This window comes from Rattus rattus, chromosome 4 (assembly GCF_011064425.1).
Source record: "Rattus rattus isolate New Zealand chromosome 4, Rrattus_CSIRO_v1, whole genome shotgun sequence".
Taxonomy (NCBI): domain Eukaryota; kingdom Metazoa; phylum Chordata; class Mammalia; order Rodentia; family Muridae; genus Rattus; species Rattus rattus.
Window position 1 is genome coordinate 20,788,101 of NC_046157.1, and position 18,781 is coordinate 20,806,881.

An 18,781-nucleotide genomic window follows, 5' to 3' on the forward strand; every position below is an offset into this window, starting at 1 on the left:
TTGTTCATCTTGTGTTTCTCTTAGTGATAACATTTTTAGATTCTCCCTTTCACTTTTCAGGTTACTGTTCTCTTGAGTTAACACAGTTACTTAAGTTATTATTGTTTCTTTCTATCATATCTTTATGTATTTGTAGTCACCATTAGTTCTGAGCTTTCCTGTTTTACTATCTCTTTCTGGTCTCTAATCTAGCATCTAAGGCTGAAATATTAAAAATAAAGCTTCCTGTCTTAGTGAAATGGAGTTTATTGTACAGACTATGAAGAAATAACATCTAGGTAGCTCACATCCAAGTTTAAAAAAAATATTCCTGCATGTTAAACACATTTGATAGTGACTGACATTAGCAGGCTTACATTCCTGAAGTGAATTTTGTCTTTCTCATTTCATCTCTCTTACACACATGGCTGTACCTCATTGTAGCTTTCATTCTGGAATGTCCTTTGCATTTGAAGATGGCTACCATTATGATTATTATTATGTAATGAATATAAGTGTAACTATGGCACATTAAGCTCTTTCAAAAGCATATCTCTTGTTTATCATCCATGCTCAGGTGTGGATCACTCTTCCATTTTCCTAATCATCATTGCAGTTGTCTTTCTGTCTTAATTATCTGGTATGTTTTTGATTCTCATTTTTCCCAGAGACCTTTTGATGTTAAAATCAGTCAGCAGTGTGAAGCAGCAGTTAATGATTTTTTTTTCCCCGATAACTCTTTAGCATGCTCTTTATGGTAGCAGGGTATTAGTGTGATTTTTCATCCAACTCTGACTGCAATGGTTTTCTCTTGGATTTGTAGTATCCAGATAGAACTACTCTTTCCAGGTCACTTTTCCTCAGAGTTTTCAAATTGTTTTGACTTGAACTCTATAGTAATTGGTAAAATTATTTTTAGACTTTTTAAAAAATATTTTATTTATTTATGCATGTGAGTATACAGTTACTCTTCAGACACACCAGAAGGGGCATTGGATCCCATTACAGGTGGTTGTGAGCCACCATGTGGTTGCTGGAGTTGAACTCAGGACCTCTGGAAGAGCAGTCAGTGCTCCAAATCTGCTGAAACATCTCTCAGCCCTCTTTTTTGAACTTGAGTCTGCCTTCTGATAGACATTCTGCTTTCTCGCATCATTTGACTTGTGTTCTAACCGATTAATTTTAAATAGTTGCCTGCACTACATTTAGGCAGCCCCTCCTCTATAGGATAAATAACGTAATATGCTGTTTGAACTTTCCCTAGTAGTAGAACTAAAAGCAAATGAAATATTTATGTATATGCTTCAGAGAGATTGAAGAGAGTTTGAACATTTCTTCAATTAATTAACTAGAGATAAATATATAAAGTGCCCTTTTCCCCCATGATATTTCAGCTTTAATTTTTTTTTTTTACACTTCCACCCACAAAGTCTTTATTGATGTAGTTTCATGTATGTACATCATATAGTACTAATAAACATTTCTGCTCATAGGTGTTTTTTTGACTTCCCTTTACGTTCTGGTGGCATTTTCCCAACTATAGACCAAATCAGATCATCGTGACATAGATGTATCCCATAAGGACAAGAAAAAGAACACATAGACATAGAACTCACTTGATCTTTTGTTTCTTCTGCTATAAATTTTTACTGTCAGTCCATGGATTTGTTCTGCTGCATCTAACGTTTGACAGTTTGATTTTCCCTGTGACAGTTGCCTTTTCACTGGAATAAAATCTTAGAAAATATTCACAAGCATGTTTTGATGACATGTAATTGACTTTTCACTCAATTTTACCTCTAAATAGAAACGTGACCTTTTTTCTACTACATACACTATTCATTAAAGAATAGGGCAGCAGAAGGAAATAACCTAAATTCAGGAGGTTTTTTGTCGTCCGTCCTCCCAGCTGGGGACCCGAACCCAGGGCCTTGCGCTTGCCAGGCAAGCGCTCTACCACTGAGCTAAATCCCTAACCCCAAAATTCAGTAGTCTTGATTGAATTACTTTTGGATTTCTTAATGTTAGGCTAAAGAGAAAATTAAGAATCTCTGAAATTGGTAATAGCTGTAATTGTTGGCCATAAGTTCATTTCTCCTTACCAATGCTATAATATTAGGCTGACTTTTACTCTGTTCAACTTTGCCACCACCTCTTCATCTTCCTCCTCCTCCTCTTTTTCTTTTTTCTTGTAAGAAACTTACCTTTAGCTGCTGGATATAGTGGCACTTGTTTTTAATCCTGACACTTGGGAGGCAGATGCAGGCAGACCTCTTGATTTCAAGGCCAGTGTGGTCTACATAGAGAGCTCCAGGCCATTTCCCAATCATCTAGGCCTGTCTGTGTAAGCTTATGATGGTTTCTTGTGACTGTCTAGAGATTATGTGTACAATATGTATATTATTGTGTTTATTCCCTTTTAACCCTTTAATGAAATGGTATTTTAACTGTATTGAAGTATATTATTTGTCATTTTGTTCCTTTCATTAGAGATCATTCCATATAAACTTATGAAACACATTTTTTTCCCTGTGGTTTCATGGTAATTATACTTTGGTCTGAAATTATAGATACCTTTAAATATTCCTTTCATAGACTGAGGTATTCTGGAAATTATTTTAAATGAACATGTTATTTACAATATGCCAATAATAGTCCCAATCTGACTCCAGACTTTTATTTTATGTACAAAATACTGTATTGCTTTATGTAAATAACCTTCTAAATTTTAATAAGGTAATGGAACTTACCTTTGTCTTTGCAGTTTGAATCAGCTTGGGTCCTGACAAATATTGCTTCAGGAAACTCTCTTCAGACCCGGATTGTGATTCAGGCAGGAGCCGTGCCTATCTTCATCGAGTTGCTTAGCTCAGAGTTTGAAGATGTCCAGGAGCAGGTAAGGTCTCAGCAGTCACACAGATAAGAGAGCTCACATTCTCACAGCCACACCCAGCTTCATTTAGATTACTCCATCACAGTGAGTCATAGCTTGTTTAAATAGGAAAAAATCCTCTAGTATTTCCCTTTCAACCATGGCATTCTTGCAACTTTTAGTTGTCTTCTTTTTAAAATAAAATGTACAATGGCATGTACACCTGTGAGACCATTGTTATTAAACTTTCACAAGTTTAATAAACACCTCTATATTTTTATTTTGGTTATGTGCTTAAGAGTTTTCTATTAAAAGCAACCTTAAGTACATTTTTAATCTACCAAGTAAGCCATTTAAATCCTTGTTCTATGCAGAGGACTATAAAATATTACTTATGAGGGAGGATGGGATCCTATAAAAATAATTATCAGTAGTGGGGCAATTGTTCAGTGCCAGCAATTGTGTGAAGTCCTGAATTCAATTCCCAGCTCTGGGAAAAGTTTTCTTACTTGTAGCTTTCACTTTAGTGGAACATTTCCTTTTGCTTTTCCACATAGTCACATATTTTCTAACTCTAATCCTGGAACTGCTTTGACTCCCTGATGAGTGGTTTTAAGAGTTAATAATAGTCTTTATATAAAATGTTGGTGAACTATTACTGATTTTGTAAAATGTTACTGTGGTATGCTGGCATGTCTTTTAAAGAATTGTGAGGAATGAAAGTATACAACTTTACTTCACAGGCAGTCTGGGCTCTTGGCAACATTGCTGGAGATAGCACCATGTGCAGGGACTATGTCTTAGACTGCAATATCCTTCCCCCTCTGCTGCAGTAAGTGTCGTCTTCTTCCTTTTTTCTTTTTTTGATATGAGAAGTATTATATCTTGGGACATCATTTTGGATTTCCTAGTGTTATTTTGATTTCCAGTATCTTGTTAAATTGTTAGGGTGATGTCTCTTACTGAAATTCTGAAATAGTGAATAAAAATTACTGAAGTTTATCTTCAAAGAGTGAGTAATGTAGGAAAGAAATGAATCTTTTTGTTCTGGAAAAGTTAGAGAATCCTTTATCAGTAGTATTAATTCCTTTCTAGAGAATTAGTATCTTAGAACTTACCATGGAACCATTATACTTGTAGGTTATTTTTTTCAAAGCAAAACAGCTTTGACCATGACTCGGAATGCAGTGTGGGCTTTATCTAATCTATGTAGAGGAAGAGTCCACCTCCAGAATTTGCTAAGGTAAATACTACGCTTGTGGGAAATTGTTAGGGAAAACTGCTCTTAAATATTAATGTTTTACAGAAAGGATTTTGTTTTGCTTTGTGTTTGTTTTTTTCAAGATAGGGTTTCTCTTGTAGCTTTGGCTGTCCCAGAACTTGGAGTCAAGGCTGTCCTTGAACTCACAGAGGACTGCCTCCTTTGCTTCCCGAGTGTTGGGTTGACATGAACCATCACCACTTGGCTAGGACAATTTTTGATAAAATTATTTAGAGTGTTAGAAAATGTACTGGTTTGTAGAGAAAATGCTTTTGGTAGTTTGTTTTCGTTTTAATTTAGTGTAGTTTCTCAGTGCTGGGATGAAGCTCTATGTTACTTTTAGGGCTGTAGCAGTTTTTGTGGATAACAAAGTTCTGCAACAGAAGTTCTCAGCAGTAGTGTTTGTGGAAGTTCCTTTACCTCTTTGTTGGAAGTGTGTATTAAGGAAAAATGCATAAAAGTTTTCTTCTTGAAATCAGTTTTCTTGTGTTCTGACTACCTCAGTTTAGTAAACTGAATACCTATTGGCCACATTGCCAGAGATAGAAATGTCCTTCAAGAGACTTGATGGTTCCTAACTAGAAGTGTAACTCACCCAGCATCTATCTAGTAAGCTCCTTGAGAGTCTTATCTCCTCCAGCAGTTGTAATCATCTTTTTTTTTTTTTTTTTTTTTTAAAACAGGTTTCTCCTACTATGAATGTCCTTTCTTGGTTGCTGTTTGTCAGTGACACTGATGTACTAACTGATGCTTATGGGCCCCTCATACCTGCAGATGGACCCAATGATAAAATCAAGCAGTCATGGTTGCAGGAGTATGCAGGAGACTTGTGGAGCTTCTGATGTAAGATGATCTTTAAGGAAGTGTCTGAGCACTCCTAGTTGTCTTCCTTCCTGTTGCCATGATTCAAAGTCTTAGAAGTGGACTTTAATCTTTTGGAATCTTTATTCAATCATTAGAAGAAAATGTAGCCACAATATGATGTTGAAACAGTAAAGTTATAAGCAGCATGAAATTAATTGGTGTACAAAACAGTTTTGTGTGTTATAGCTAATCCCAGACTAATTGTAGATCAGCAGTGTAGTATTGTTACAAGTTAAAGGCAGCATGGTGCTACTAGGGTCCAAAGAAGTAAAAAAATCTGAGAAGCATTTGTCCTGTAGTTACTAAGTTTACAACCTGCGTCATCTTAGTCATTAGATCTTAAATGTGAAGCAGGACAATAGGGTCTTGGAGGAAAGTTACATGTTACAAGTTTACCTTGGAATCTCTCCTCAATGTCCGTCCTGACAGACATACAGCAACTTTGGGAAACATTTTGGCCATTGAGGCAGCCTTGTAGTTTAGTGGAAACAGAAAAAAGGATTTGAGATGTGAGTTTCACTTGGGTTTTGAAGTTAGCTGAACCCTTAGACATAGCATTTCAGAAATAGGAACAGTGTATAAATGTTGCCTATGCCTCCCCATCACCTTAGCAGCCCAGGAGACCACACGTAAAGAGGAGAGGCCCTATAGCAAAGAATAAAAGTGTGGAGTTCAGGCTGAAGTACCTGGGAAAGATTACTAGGAAAGAATTTTCTTTAAAATAAGGAATGATTGCTTTTTGAGTAATGGTCAATTCTGTTACTAATCATAAGTGCCTTCCCGCCTAAAATCCCTTGATCCAAAGTGTCCTTATTTTGAAAATTTCATCTCAAAGAAAGATTTTGATAGAACTATTGTTTCTGGTTTTTTTTTTTTTTTTTTTTTTCCATGGTTGTAGGCACAATGATTATAAAGTGGTTTCCTCCTTTCTTGGGCTGTAAACATTGTTACAGGGGATGACATTCAGACACAGAGTATGAACAAGTGATAACATTTCTCTAACGTGGAGTCCATTAAACTTCCCCACGAGCACAGTTCTGTTATATTGAATTCTGTATTATTAAGCATACTAATTAATGGTGTTAATATTCTCAGTATCTTCAGTATCTCTCTGTCATTCTGTGATTTGTAGCAATTGTAGGTTCCCATGAAACATTTTCCTGTCAGTTTCTCTCTGCTTTTCATTTGTAGTGGGTCTTAAAGAAGCACCAAATGGGCTTTCTAGTAGTGTACTTTCTGGTAGTGCCCTCCTTTGTTTTATGCTAAGTCTTCTGTAAGAAAAACTCTTTCCTCATAGTTCTCAAAGTCCATTCTACATTAATAACAAGACATGTTGTCCACAGTGAATTGTTTTAGTAATTTATTTTTATTCCAGGTGCCTCTAATGAATTGAGTGATTGTCTTAAAAATTATCTTTCCTAGACTTCCATGATAATGGATACTTTTTAGTTCTTTATCTCTATTTCTTGTTAATAAGCTCCTATTCTTTGTTCTCATTTTGTTTGCGGCATTAAGGGCAGCTCTTTGGCCTCATTCCTGCATTCTATAACTTCGGTCATCAACCCTTATGTGCATGGGCTGGGGTTGAGAGCTAGGTTTCAGCTGTATCAATCAGCTTCAACTTCAATTTTCTAATCTCTAAAAAAGGAAATTAGATTTGTGTTCTCATGTCATAGTTATAGTGCTTTTAATTTGAGTTTATTCCATCTGCAAGGAACTCATTTCCCCTCTTTATCTGTTTTAGTTTTCAGTCTCAGTATTTGGCTTTAACGGTTGCCATGCCAGTAATGCAAGTACTAGCTTGATTCTACTCTTTCTCATTCGCCTCTCCTAGCTCTTTCATTGGTATTCTAATAAGCTCATCCTTGCATTGCACAGTTTCCATGTCTTAGACAAGAAAAAGAAATATATATTTGATTGTGTATAAGATTTCTCTGGGAAATCTCACAGGAAATTAATAACTTTGATTATCTCAGAGAGAACTTGGTTGGAATATAGGAAGGAAAGGAGTCTTTTACTTATGCAGTCTTTATACATTCTGAATTTTTTTAAAACTCTGTTTTGTGTACTAATGTGCATGTGCATACATGTGGCATAGCTCCTATGTGGACATCCTTGTGATGATGTCAGAGGACATCTTTGTGTGGTTGGTTTTATTCTTTCCATTAAAATGAGTTTTAGAGATCAGTCAGGGTTTCCAGACTTTTGTGGCAAAATGACTTTATGCATTGATAAATCTAAGCCCATATCTTGGATTTTTAACCATATTAATGTTTTTTACTTAAGGTTGGGGGCAGTTTGTAGGGCTTAGCCCTACAAGTTTGTACAGCTCAGCCATAAATTGCTTGACTAGTATATATGAGGTCCTGAGTTCACCTTGTTCCCACACAACAAAAAAACATTTTCACTGTCTCCTGTTGCACCTATGTTCTTTCTTGCTGTTTGTTGTTGTATTTTGCCTGACTCTCTTAGCCTGAGGTTACATGTGGTGATACACAGGTTTTAATCTCAGCACCTGGGAGGTGGAGACAGGGAGTGTTTAGGGACATGAAGACTACATAGAAAAAATCCCTGTCTCAAAAAAAAAGAAAAGAAATGAGTAAAACACTTGGTTTGGGCTTATGGCTCAGGGCTTATGCTTGTGGTCATTGGCTCTCTGCTTGGGTCCTGTTACCAAGCAGAACATTATGAAAGTGTAGCAGAGGAGCTTTCCGTGTCTGTCTGCTGGGAAGTGATGGAAGAACAGAAGAGACTTGTGCGATACTCAAACACAAAAATCAGCAAACTACTTCCCCCAGCTAGTTCCAATTTTCAGAGTTTTTGCAGCCTTCTAAAAATAATGCTACCTGCTAGAGACCAAGTATTTAAAAAACATGAGGCTATAGGGAAATTTCATATTAAAACCACACTAGGTTGTATAATTTTAGAAATACTGTGTTAACCTTACTCATGTCTGTGCTTCTATAATCAATAGGCTCTGGCATAGCTTTAAATTACTCAAGTATACATTGCTAGGTGGGTTTGTGCATGCCTCTATTCCCAGTACTTGGATGTCAGAAGCAGGAGAATTGTGACTTTTAAATCAGCCTAGGGCAACGTGGTAAGATTTTAGGTTTTTTAATTGTTGTTGTTATTATTTTATTATTATTTTTTATGAGGGGATGTGGGAGGTGTTGATAGAATGCCTGTATTAGGAGGTTTTGGTTTTCTCGTTTGTTTTTACCATGTCTACTTAATTTACCTTCCTATTCATCCTAAACCATTATTTCTCTAAGTTTCTTTTTCCCTATATGGTCTTTTTTCCCTCAGGTAATACATAGAAACATATCCTCACTATAGATAAGACAAAAATAGACCAAAAAAAGGATTCTTTCAGGTTTAGTGAAGCAGTAGGGTTATTGGGGTTACTTACAAGAACATAGGTGCCTTGCTTCTGTATCATTGACATTCAAGAAGCTTGAATCATTGGAAGTGAAAATTTCAGACATATATACATACATAAACCAGGACAGAGTCTCTTCCTGAGCTGAGTTCCACTACATCAGTCTCAGACAGACAGCTTCATGAGAAAACAGCTATATGGCACCTATAAGAACAGCTAAGGGTCTCCTCCTGACCTTTTGAACAAAGTGTTATTTTTCCTTAGATACAGTTTGTTTAGTGTCTTTTAAAGAACCTCACAAAATTCCTAACTTAGATTTTAGTTTCATCCTCTTTTTGGGGCCTATTTATTTTGGGAGTACAAACTTTATAATAGCCTTACTCCTAGTCACTGCTTTTGTTCTTAGGGTGCTTTCTGGTGGCCCATGTCTCCTCCACGCCCATTTTTAGCTATTTTGTGCAGTGTTGTCCCTCTTCATTTAAGAAGTTCTGTGTGACCCAAGACCCCTCCCATGACGTTTTTCTAGAATTCTCTTCACCATGTATTCTTTTTTTTTTTTTTTAAACCATCTACCTAGACAAGATAAAATCCATCTAATTCACCTAAATCTGAACCATCCTCCATGGTAGACTCCATCTTGATCTCCTCTCTCCCCCCTCCCCCTCCCCTCCCACCCATCCTCCTCCCCCTCCCCCCTCCTCCTCTCTCCTCCTCTCTCCTTCCTAGACTTTTCTCCACCAGCCCGTCCTTCTCATCCAGCAATAGGCTGGATCTGCCTTGCCGTGTAATGACATCATCCTACACACCACTACTATTAGATTCTTTTCTTTTTGTAAATGAAAGACACTTTCAGCTGTAAGTTTTATTGTTTTAGTTGATACATTGAATAGGAAATGCATGGCTTTGTTTTAACTTTTATTCATATTAGTGAAGAAATTTTCTATTTTAGGTTTTTCTTTTTAATTTATTTAACTATGATAAATTATTTGTTGTACTTTTTTTTGCATCTGTTTTATGTTTCTGTGTGCATGTGTTGGTGTGATATCTGTATATGTCACATGGTAGTGAGAGGAGAACGTAATGAGAGTCTGTTTTTTTCCTACTATATGGGTCATTGAGACTGAATTCAGGTCATCGGGCCGATTGCCAGCAAATACACTTACTCTCTGGACCATATTGCCAGTCCATGTTACAAAATAGTTTTCATCTGATATGTTGTACATTTTAATTTTAGGATTTTTGACATGTAGCAGTTTTTCTTAGATGAATATTAATTTTTTTTGCCTGTCATTTTAATGTCTGTGTGTCTGAAAAGGCTTTTTGCACCTCCAGACCGGCTTGAAAACGTCATGTTTTGTTTTTGTTTTCCCTGGCGATTTTGTGCGAGGGTTTTTTTTATTTTTTTAAAAAGAATGTGTTCCATCCATTTGGGCTTATTTTTACTTGTGTAGTAAGTAAACCATTAAATTACCAGTTATTTTCTATTTCTTTATAAATACTTGCCTCTTTCTGGAATAGAGCCTATTCAGTTGTACAGTGATGGATTCTTGAACTCTTCACCTACCTACCATTTTAATGATTTTATCTGTATTTTAGTTTCTGATATAATCTGATTCCTTTGTTTTTGAAAGCTGTTTTAAGGTATTGGGTTTTTATTTAGGTTTGCTTTGGTTTTTAACTCTTAGTATCCTGTAGACTTCAGTTTGTATTGGATTATTGAGTATAAGGTAGAAAGATTCCAGAGGTCAAACCCTCTTCAACCTCTAGAAAATCAGCCCCAAAGGGTTAGAATGTCATTATTTAGCACCAAAGGCCTACAGCAAAGTTTCCCTACCCCTTTTCTTTTCAGTAGAGACAGTGTTTTACAATGTTTACCTGGCTGGCCCTATTATAATAATTCTCTCTATACTGGATTTAAACCCAGTAGAAATCCAACTCTGTCTTCCAAGTGCTAGGATTAATAGTATGTGTCAACACACCTGGCCCCTATTTTTTAGTTGTTTTAGAAAAGACTTAATTCATTCTATTTTGTGTGCTTTGTGTGCACATATGTATGTGTACTATATGTAAGCTTGGTTCCTCTGAGGACCAGAAAGGAAAGCATAAGATCCTCTGAATTGGATTCCAGCTTGGTTATAAACCACAATTGAGGCTGGTCCTTCTGCAAGAGCAAATAAGTACTCTAACTGTTGATTCTCTCTTTTAGTGCCTCTTAGAGTTTTAAATACATCATTAGGATGTATTGTATTTTGTTTTATTTCTTTTTTAGTTTTTGCTTATTTCTTGGAGAGCCAGTTGACTATAATGATCAAGTGCTATCCTCAAATTCAAGATCTTCCTATGTTTACTCTCCCAAGTGCTTGATTACTGTTGTGTGTTCCACCACAATGTCCTGGTGGTTGTGAATGTATAGTGAAACCAGTTTAATAATCTTAGAATGTATTTCAGGCTAGTACTGATTTTTTTTATTGGGTTGGTAATTTGGCTCAAATGATAAAGGCCACCAAGCCTACTGACCTGAACGTGATTCCTAGGACCCATGATGGAAGGAGAGAATCAACTGCTTCAAACTTTTCTCTGATTTTCATATGTACTGTGGTTCACTCAAGTCTGTATACATACATGAGTAAATGCAAGTTAAAGATACTTTATGTATATAGAGTTACCTTTTAAAATTTTAGAGGAGGGTTTCTCCCCTCCTACATGTGTCTTAAAATGAGTTTGTTGAATTAAAGATGTACTTATTAACTCCTGGGGAAGTAGATACTGGAAGATCTGGGATTTCAAGATCCTCTTACATTAGGCATTGAGTTTGAGGCCACTCTGCTACATAGGACCCTGTCTCAAGAAACAAAAAATACAACAAAAATCCAAAACCAAATGATATATTGAGAACGATGCCATAATTAAAACTTAAGACTCTTTTTTTCCCTTTTAGGTAATTTTGAATTGCTCAGCTCTTCAGAGTTTATTGCATCTGCTGAGTAGCCCAAAGGAATCTATCAAAAAAGAAGCATGTTGGACAATCTCTAATATTACTGCTGGAAATAGGGCACAGATCCAGGTAATGCTGTCGTACCCGCCCTTCTCTCCCTGTATGAAAGGTGCATTGTCAAGATATTCTATTTACTTTTATGTGTGTATGTGCCTGCCTTAACGTGATGTGCATCATGTGCATGTGATGCTGTTAGACCAGAAGTGGGATTGCATCTCCCAAAACTGGAATTACAGGCAGTTTTAAGCCTCTGTGGGTGCTAGAAACTGAACTTAGATCCTATGAAAGAGTAGTAAACAGCTGAGCCATCTCTCCAGCCTCTTTTTTTTAAAAATCTTTAATTATAAGTAAAATTGTTTTGGTCAGCCTTTAGTATACAGACTGTAAGCATTTCCTGTAGAACTGTCAACCTCCAGTGTTACTTTTTCAGTCTGATTTTTCTGTATCCTGATGATAGTCTTTTGATATTTTTGCTTAGCCATACATTTTGTCTTTAATTTTAAAGTTTAGTGATTTATGGAAGATCCAAAAAAGTATTTATGTTTTCAAAATGTTTTGATGAACTAACTATATGCTATAGATTGGCTTTACTTCTTACTAAATTATATTTTCCAGTGAACCCATGTGTTAGGTTGATTTAAAGTTTTTATTGACTATTAATGGCCTTTTATAACCCTAGCTGGCCTGAATCTTACTGTTCAGACCATGCTGCTCCCATACTCCCGGAGATCTGTTTGCCTTTACTTCCTGAGTGTCAGGATTAAAGGTGAATACCACTAGGCCCAGGAGGTCTATTTTCTTTCTTTTAAATATGTCTGTTTTGCAGAGTTTTTATTTTTTGATAGAAGAAATTATAAAGCCTATATTAGGTTTCTGGGCCATTTCAAGCATGAAGAAAGTATATTAGGAAGACTAGTGATAATATGTAACTGGAATTGAGTAAAATATGCCATTAAAAAGAAATACTATGGGCTGGAGAGATGGCTCAGTGGTTAAGAGCACTGACTGCTCTTCCAGAGGTCCTGAGTTCAATTCCCAGCAACCTCATCGTGGCTCACAACCATCTGTAATGAGATCTCCTGCCCTCTTCTGGTGTGTCTGAAGACAGCTACAGTGTACTTATATATAATAAATAAATAAATCTTTAAAAAAAAAGAAATACTATTATTATTTTGAGACAGGGTCTCTGTGTAGCCATGGCTGATCCGAAACTCACTATGTAGACCACATTAGCATCAAACTCAAAAGAATAGGCTCTGTTCTCCCTCTCTAGTATGCAATTAAAGGCTTGTCTTAACATTTCCTAGCCCAGGTAAATAAATATATTTCACCTTTATTTGTTTATTGTGTGTGTGTCATACACAGGTAGGCAATTCTATGACCGTCATTTTGAGCGTGCTACCACATCTGATATTTCTAGTGGCTTCTAGGAATTAGAACTCACTGCCAGTCTTGTACAGTGAGAATTTATGTACTGCCATCTCTTCTGACCACAGACTCCATGAGGGTATTACCTGTGGTATAAGTATGAGCCTCCTAAGATGACAGTCGGCTGTGTGAGGGAAGCCTCAGCAGGAAGAACAGGTGCTGAGTGAGCGAGCCTAAAGGCCCGGCTGCCATCCTCAGAGCCATGGTGGAAGGGGGGAGTCAGTGCCAGGTGTCTGTCTTGCTCGCTCTCTCTCTCTCTCTCTCTCTCTCTCTCTCTCTCTCTCTCACACACACACACACACACACACACACACACACACACACACACACACACACACACACACACAGAGTCGTCAAGTTAGTTCAAAAGGTGTGCCTTTAATCCCAGCACTCAGGAAGCAGAGGCAGTTAGAACTGTAAATTGTTGGCTAGCTTTGTCTACTTAGCATGCTCCAGGTCGTCGGAGCTGGTTTTGGTCTCAAAAGACAAAACAAAAAGAAAACAAGTTATAATGACAATTAGTAATATTTTTATAATTCATGTAACTTCCTATTCTTTTAACTTTTCCTTCAATTTCAGACTGTGATAGACGCTAACATGTTCCCAGCTCTCATCAGTATATTGCAAACAGCAGAGTTCCGGACGAGAAAGGAAGCTGCTTGGGCCATCACAAATGCAACTTCTGGAGGATCAGCCGAGCAGATCAAGTAAGCACTACCTAGGTAGCATCTTGCAAATTAAAGGAAAACAGGTTTAACCTCTGTCCATCCCCAATATATAACCTAAAACCTTGGTCACTAAGAAAGGAATTTCTTGACTGAATGCTTAAGTCTGGCACTTTGGGAAATTATCAGTGTTATGATTAGACTCAGAAGTACATTTAGTCTTTAAGATTTATTTTTACAATTCTAGTTATTCATGTATGAGTGATATGTGTGTGTGTGTGTGTGTGTGTGTGTGTGTGTGTGTGTGTGTGTGTGTGTTCATGTAAATGCAAGTGCCTGCAAGACTAGATAAATTGAAGTTACACGTGGTTGTGAGCTGCTTGGTATGGGTGATGGAGACTGAACTCAGGTCCTAGAGTAGCAAGTGTACTTCTGAGCCATCTGTGCAACCCTTATATTTAGTTTTCAATACTTGTTTCTCTCTCTTCTCAGGTTTTTAAAAAAGACTTATTTTCCCCCTCCCTCCCCCCCACCCCCAGTCTGTGTGTGTGACGCATCTCTGTTGTGTGAACTATAAATAAGGCAGCCCATCCCAGCAGACAGGCCAAGACGGACGAGCTGAGACCACATTCTTTCCTTTTAGCCGTGGCCTGTCGCACCCACATTGGCTCTGACTCTCTCTACCTGGCCTAAGAAGTTCCCATGGCCAACTGCTGCCATGCTGCACTGCACTTCCAAATTCATGTGGCTGGCTGGGGTGCACACTCGCCCACCACAGCTCTGCCCTGTACTTTCTCTGGAACCCAGTTGAGTTACTGCGTGAAGGAAAGCACCACACAATCTTAGTTTAGAATCAACAGGTAACACAATTGCTGGACGCAGAACCTAGTATCCTAATTTTGTAAGCTATTCTTTACGTATGTGAGTACACTGTCACTGTCTCAGACACACCAGAAGAGGGCATCAGATCCCATTACATGTGGTTGAGCCACCATGTGTTGTTGGGAATTGAACTCAGGACCTTAGGAAGAGCAGTCAGTGCTCTTAACCACGGAACCATCTCTCCAGCCCGAAAGCTATTCTATGTTATAAATCTTCTGGTGGTAAATCCCGGTGGATCCACCACTTAAACTGACAGCCTTTGGTTACTTATATTGTGTCTCCATGCTCTCTCCCATCGAAAAGGAAGTTCCTTCCTCCTGCCTCCCCTTTCCCAACACAGAAGTCCACCTTCTTGCCCAGTGATTGCTCCCTTGAAATCTTTATTCATTATGGGAAGGCTCTGCCAAAACTACCTTTTCTGTCCAATTTAAAAAAAACTAAAACAAAACAAGAAACCCTTTTCTCTCAAATATAAACTGAGTATAACTATTACCGTTTCTGTAATTTATAAAGTAAAAAATACACCTAACACCCATTTTATCATTTTTGTCAACTAAGTAGAACACGCTGTTATCTATCCTAACTTAAAAAAGGCTTATAATTTCGTATCTGTCATGTTCTGGTTTAGTTTGTATACTATCTGAAAACTATCCTCAAATATGTTCTCTCAGTGTTAAATATTAAATAGCCTGGGTTGACTATGAGATTATAATTAGTCTTCCACCCTGTCAGAAATCCAAGAATAACCAATATTATCTGAAAATATAGGAAGCCTAGCACAACTTCCAGAGCTGAGACAAGTTGTAGAGGCAGCTGCCTACCTATACAGCCCCAGTGTGTCAGGAAGTCGGAGCACCAGTCTGCGGCCTTCTGGCTCAGATCATCTAACAGACCTTTGAAACAGGAAATACTATGGCTAGCTTCTTCTATCTCGGCAGAACTAAGCTGTCCTGTCCTGTAACTGTGTCCTCTCATGAACCACGACAGGTCTGTAGAAGAAATAGGCAATTTCTGCCCAGTGGCTACTTACACAGTGTACCACCTCACCTGGAGGTAGGGATGTTCAGTGTCTCTGAATCCATGAATGGGGAGTTGTTAGGAGCAGATATGTCTCAACAACAAATGAATAAGTCACATTAAATGTGCTATTCTGTGCATTTCTGACATTTTTGAAAACGATGTAAAGTAAACTGGACTGTTGTCTGTTAACTACTCTCAGCTATTTCTAAATAAAATATCTTGTAAATACACTAGTAATTAACTCAGAGCCAAGAGTTTGCTATCTGACCCTTAACTCATGACCGAGGCCCCTGGCCAGTGCCTAGCTGATGATAGCCTAGAATGCCCTTTTTGTGTTCACACAACATCCCCCCCCCCCCCGTGTGTGTGTTTCCTAACCTGTATAGACAATAATAGAAGACTTTTCTTCCATTCCTTTCTATACTCCTTTTTAAATCCTTTTCTAAAATATTGCTTAGGTTTGCATGTAGTGCAATAAGGACAGTTAGAGAATATCCTTGCTGCTTCTTTGTTTTTGTTTTAAATATGATGCTACGTTAACTTTCTTGTTAAGGCTCTTATCATATTTCCTCTATCCTAGTTTATTGTGAGATGTTTTCTTTTTTAAATTGATAAGATGGATTTTGATTCTTTTTCTTTTTTTTTTTTTTTTATTATTAACTTGAGTATTTCTTATATACATTTCCCGAAAGTGTTATTCCCTTTCCTGGTTTCGGGCAAACATCCCCCCCTTGATTATTTTCTTAATCTCATGTCATTAGAGTGATTTATCTTTTATATATACTATACTATACTATATATACCCATATGTATATATACTATTGTAATAGTTGTAATATTAATTTTCTGTGTTCTCTCTTCCTTCTAGAAATCTATTTATGTATTTAAGTTTAAAGCAGTGTAGAAAGGTTGTAAAGACTAGCTACGAAGTTCCACAGTAACACTCCATGTATTTGGGTTTCAGCTCCATCAGTTATCTGTTTTCTCCATATACAACTTGAGAGAGTGGAATGATGGGGAGGTGTGAATATCTGCTGTGCATGTGATACGAGGTCTGTGTCTGATATCTTTATGCTTAGTCTGCATTGCATTGTAAGTCCTGCTAGAGTTAAAAGATAACAGCTGTGGAGTCCTTCATTGGTTTCCTTTTTCTCTTAAGCTCACACAGTGTGTATTTGGAGAAATGTGCCTACATGTAGAAATAATAACTAACTTATCAAGCTTTTTGTACTGGTTGAGGCTGAAGAGATGGCTTAGTGGTTCTGCAGACTGTAGAGGTTTCCCTCAATAATGGACTGTAGTCAAGATGTGTGAGCTAAACAAAGTCCTCCCAAAGTTCCATAGTTGACAAATATTTTATTTGTACAGCAGGCTTGAAGATGCCTCACAGTTCAATAAAAATCTAACAGTTGAATAGTTTGTACCCACTAAATTGTCCTTTTTTATTGATTCAGGTACCTAGTAGAACTGGGTTGTATCAAACCCTCTTGTGGATCCCACTGTCATGGATGCAAAATTGTACAGGTTGCCCTAAATGGCTTAGAAAACATCCCTGAGGCTTTGGGAACTGAAGCCAAAGAATGGCTCAGGAATTAACCCTTACTGTGCTTTGATTGAGGAAGCATATGGTAAGTAAGACTTTGGGCAGCTTTTTAGCTGTGTATGAGGAAAATGAACAATAGTCAGATAAAAAGCAAGAACACAGGAACACTGGGTGACACAGTGACAATGTAAGAGAAATTTTGCTTCATAGGCCAGAAAACTGCTACTATGTGCATTTAATTTAAAATGTTAATTTAATATTACTTTCAGATGTAATAATAACAATCATTTCTATATGATTATGTAATATATTTATGTAGTTAGAATGGCTCTTAGGTCCTGAGTCAAAAATGTAGGCTCACACAACCATCTGTAGGTTGTTAAGAATGTAGTTAAATAAATAAATAAATCTGAATGTAGTTTTTTTCAAGAAAGATTCTTTTTTTATTCTTCATTTTAGGTCTGGATAAAATTGGAGTTCTACAGAGTCATGAAACCAGGAGATCTGTCAGAAGGCTTTTTGATCTTATTGGAGGCATTACTTTGGGGACGGAGGACGAGGACAGCAGTATCGCACCCCAGGTTGGACCTTAGCCAGCAGTACATCTTCCAGCGGTGTGGGGCTCCCATGGAAGGTTCTGTCTGAAGCAACCCTCTGCTTTCTTGTTCTGTGTCCAGACCAGGCTACCCATCAAGTCCTCTTTGTGGAGCCCAGTCCTCCTGGAGCTAATTTCTCAAATGTTTTTCCATAATACTGTTTGCGCCTCATTTGCTTGCCTTGCGCACCTGTCTCTACACACACATCTGGAAAAACCTCTCTGGCTCTCTGTGGTGAACACCCTTTTATTACAAGGGTGACCAGGCAGCCCCTCTCTTATGGAAAAAATCCTAAGCTTTGAGATCCGCACTTACATTAGAGTCATGGGAATGTACACATACTAATGTGGCTCCCTTTTTTTGTGGGGAAAAAGAGGACTCTTCCTCATTCCGTAAAGTGGGAAAATGACATTAAAAGATAAAACTAAACCTTTATCTTGAATTTTGCAACTTCTTGGACAAGGAGATATTTAGACTTGTGTATCGTCAAAGTACTCTTCTGAGTTCTTCCACAGTGAATCAACCCTTGGAGTACCTGGTGGCTTTTTCTAGCCACATTCGCATTAATCCTTATTGAAATGGGATGGTTTTCTTTCCTCTAATGGAGTCATTTTCTTCAGATATTAAAGTTAAACCATCCAATCCCTCACCTTCAGCCTTCAGTGAATGTGCTTCTAGTTGTCAGGAATGCTGAAGAATTAACACTTTGACTTTTAAATGTGATCCTGGCTTGGCAGATTTCCTTAAAGCAGGAAGGAGAGAAGCATATATTAGTTTGTATGGCTTTTGCTTCTCTTTGGTTTTGTTTCTTAGGATTTGGAAGTGGTTCAGTTTTAATGCTGGTATGAAGGCTAATAGTCCTTAAGTGAAACCATGTTCTAAAATTCAATTAAATTGTAAGAAGAACACAAAACCCATCACTTTCTTTAAACCAGTGTAACTAAAGGCTGTGTTTCTGCATTACAAAAGATACTCAGGCTTTGTGGTCCTGATCAAGGTCCTGGTAAATTGGAGTTCACCCTAGGTGCTTTTCCTCTTTGTGACTGGCAGATAACACGTATTTAAATGTTACTTAGGGATTTTTTTCCCTTTGTTGAGTGCAGCTCGATTCTGATGTAGTCATGCTGCATACATGCTCTTGCAGTGCAGCGTCCTTATCTTTAAGAGCATACTAGTCTCCTCAGTGTGACCTCTAGACTAAAAGGGCAGTGATCGAATAACCTCGGTATCCCCTGGTTTATTTCATCTCCTGCGACCCTACCTCCCCTACCTAGGAAGAACATGCCCACTCCTG

General features: G+C 37.6%; 1 protein-coding gene across 1 annotated transcript in view; it reads left to right on the forward strand.

The window, feature by feature from the left end:
* The window catches only part of Kpna1 (karyopherin subunit alpha 1), a 257,120-nt gene that overhangs the window by 32,519 nt on the left and 205,820 nt on the right, over positions 1-18,781 (forward strand). The window contains 10 exon segments of the mRNA XM_032900169.1: positions 2,744-2,875; positions 3,595-3,692; positions 4,008-4,066; positions 4,069-4,094; positions 4,796-4,901; positions 4,904-4,955; positions 5,875-5,906; positions 5,909-5,950; positions 11,277-11,422; positions 13,361-13,488. Coding sequence (XP_032756060.1) covers positions 2,744-2,875; positions 3,595-3,692; positions 4,008-4,066; positions 4,069-4,094; positions 4,796-4,901; positions 4,904-4,955; positions 5,875-5,906; positions 5,909-5,950; positions 11,277-11,422; positions 13,361-13,488 — 821 coding nt within the window.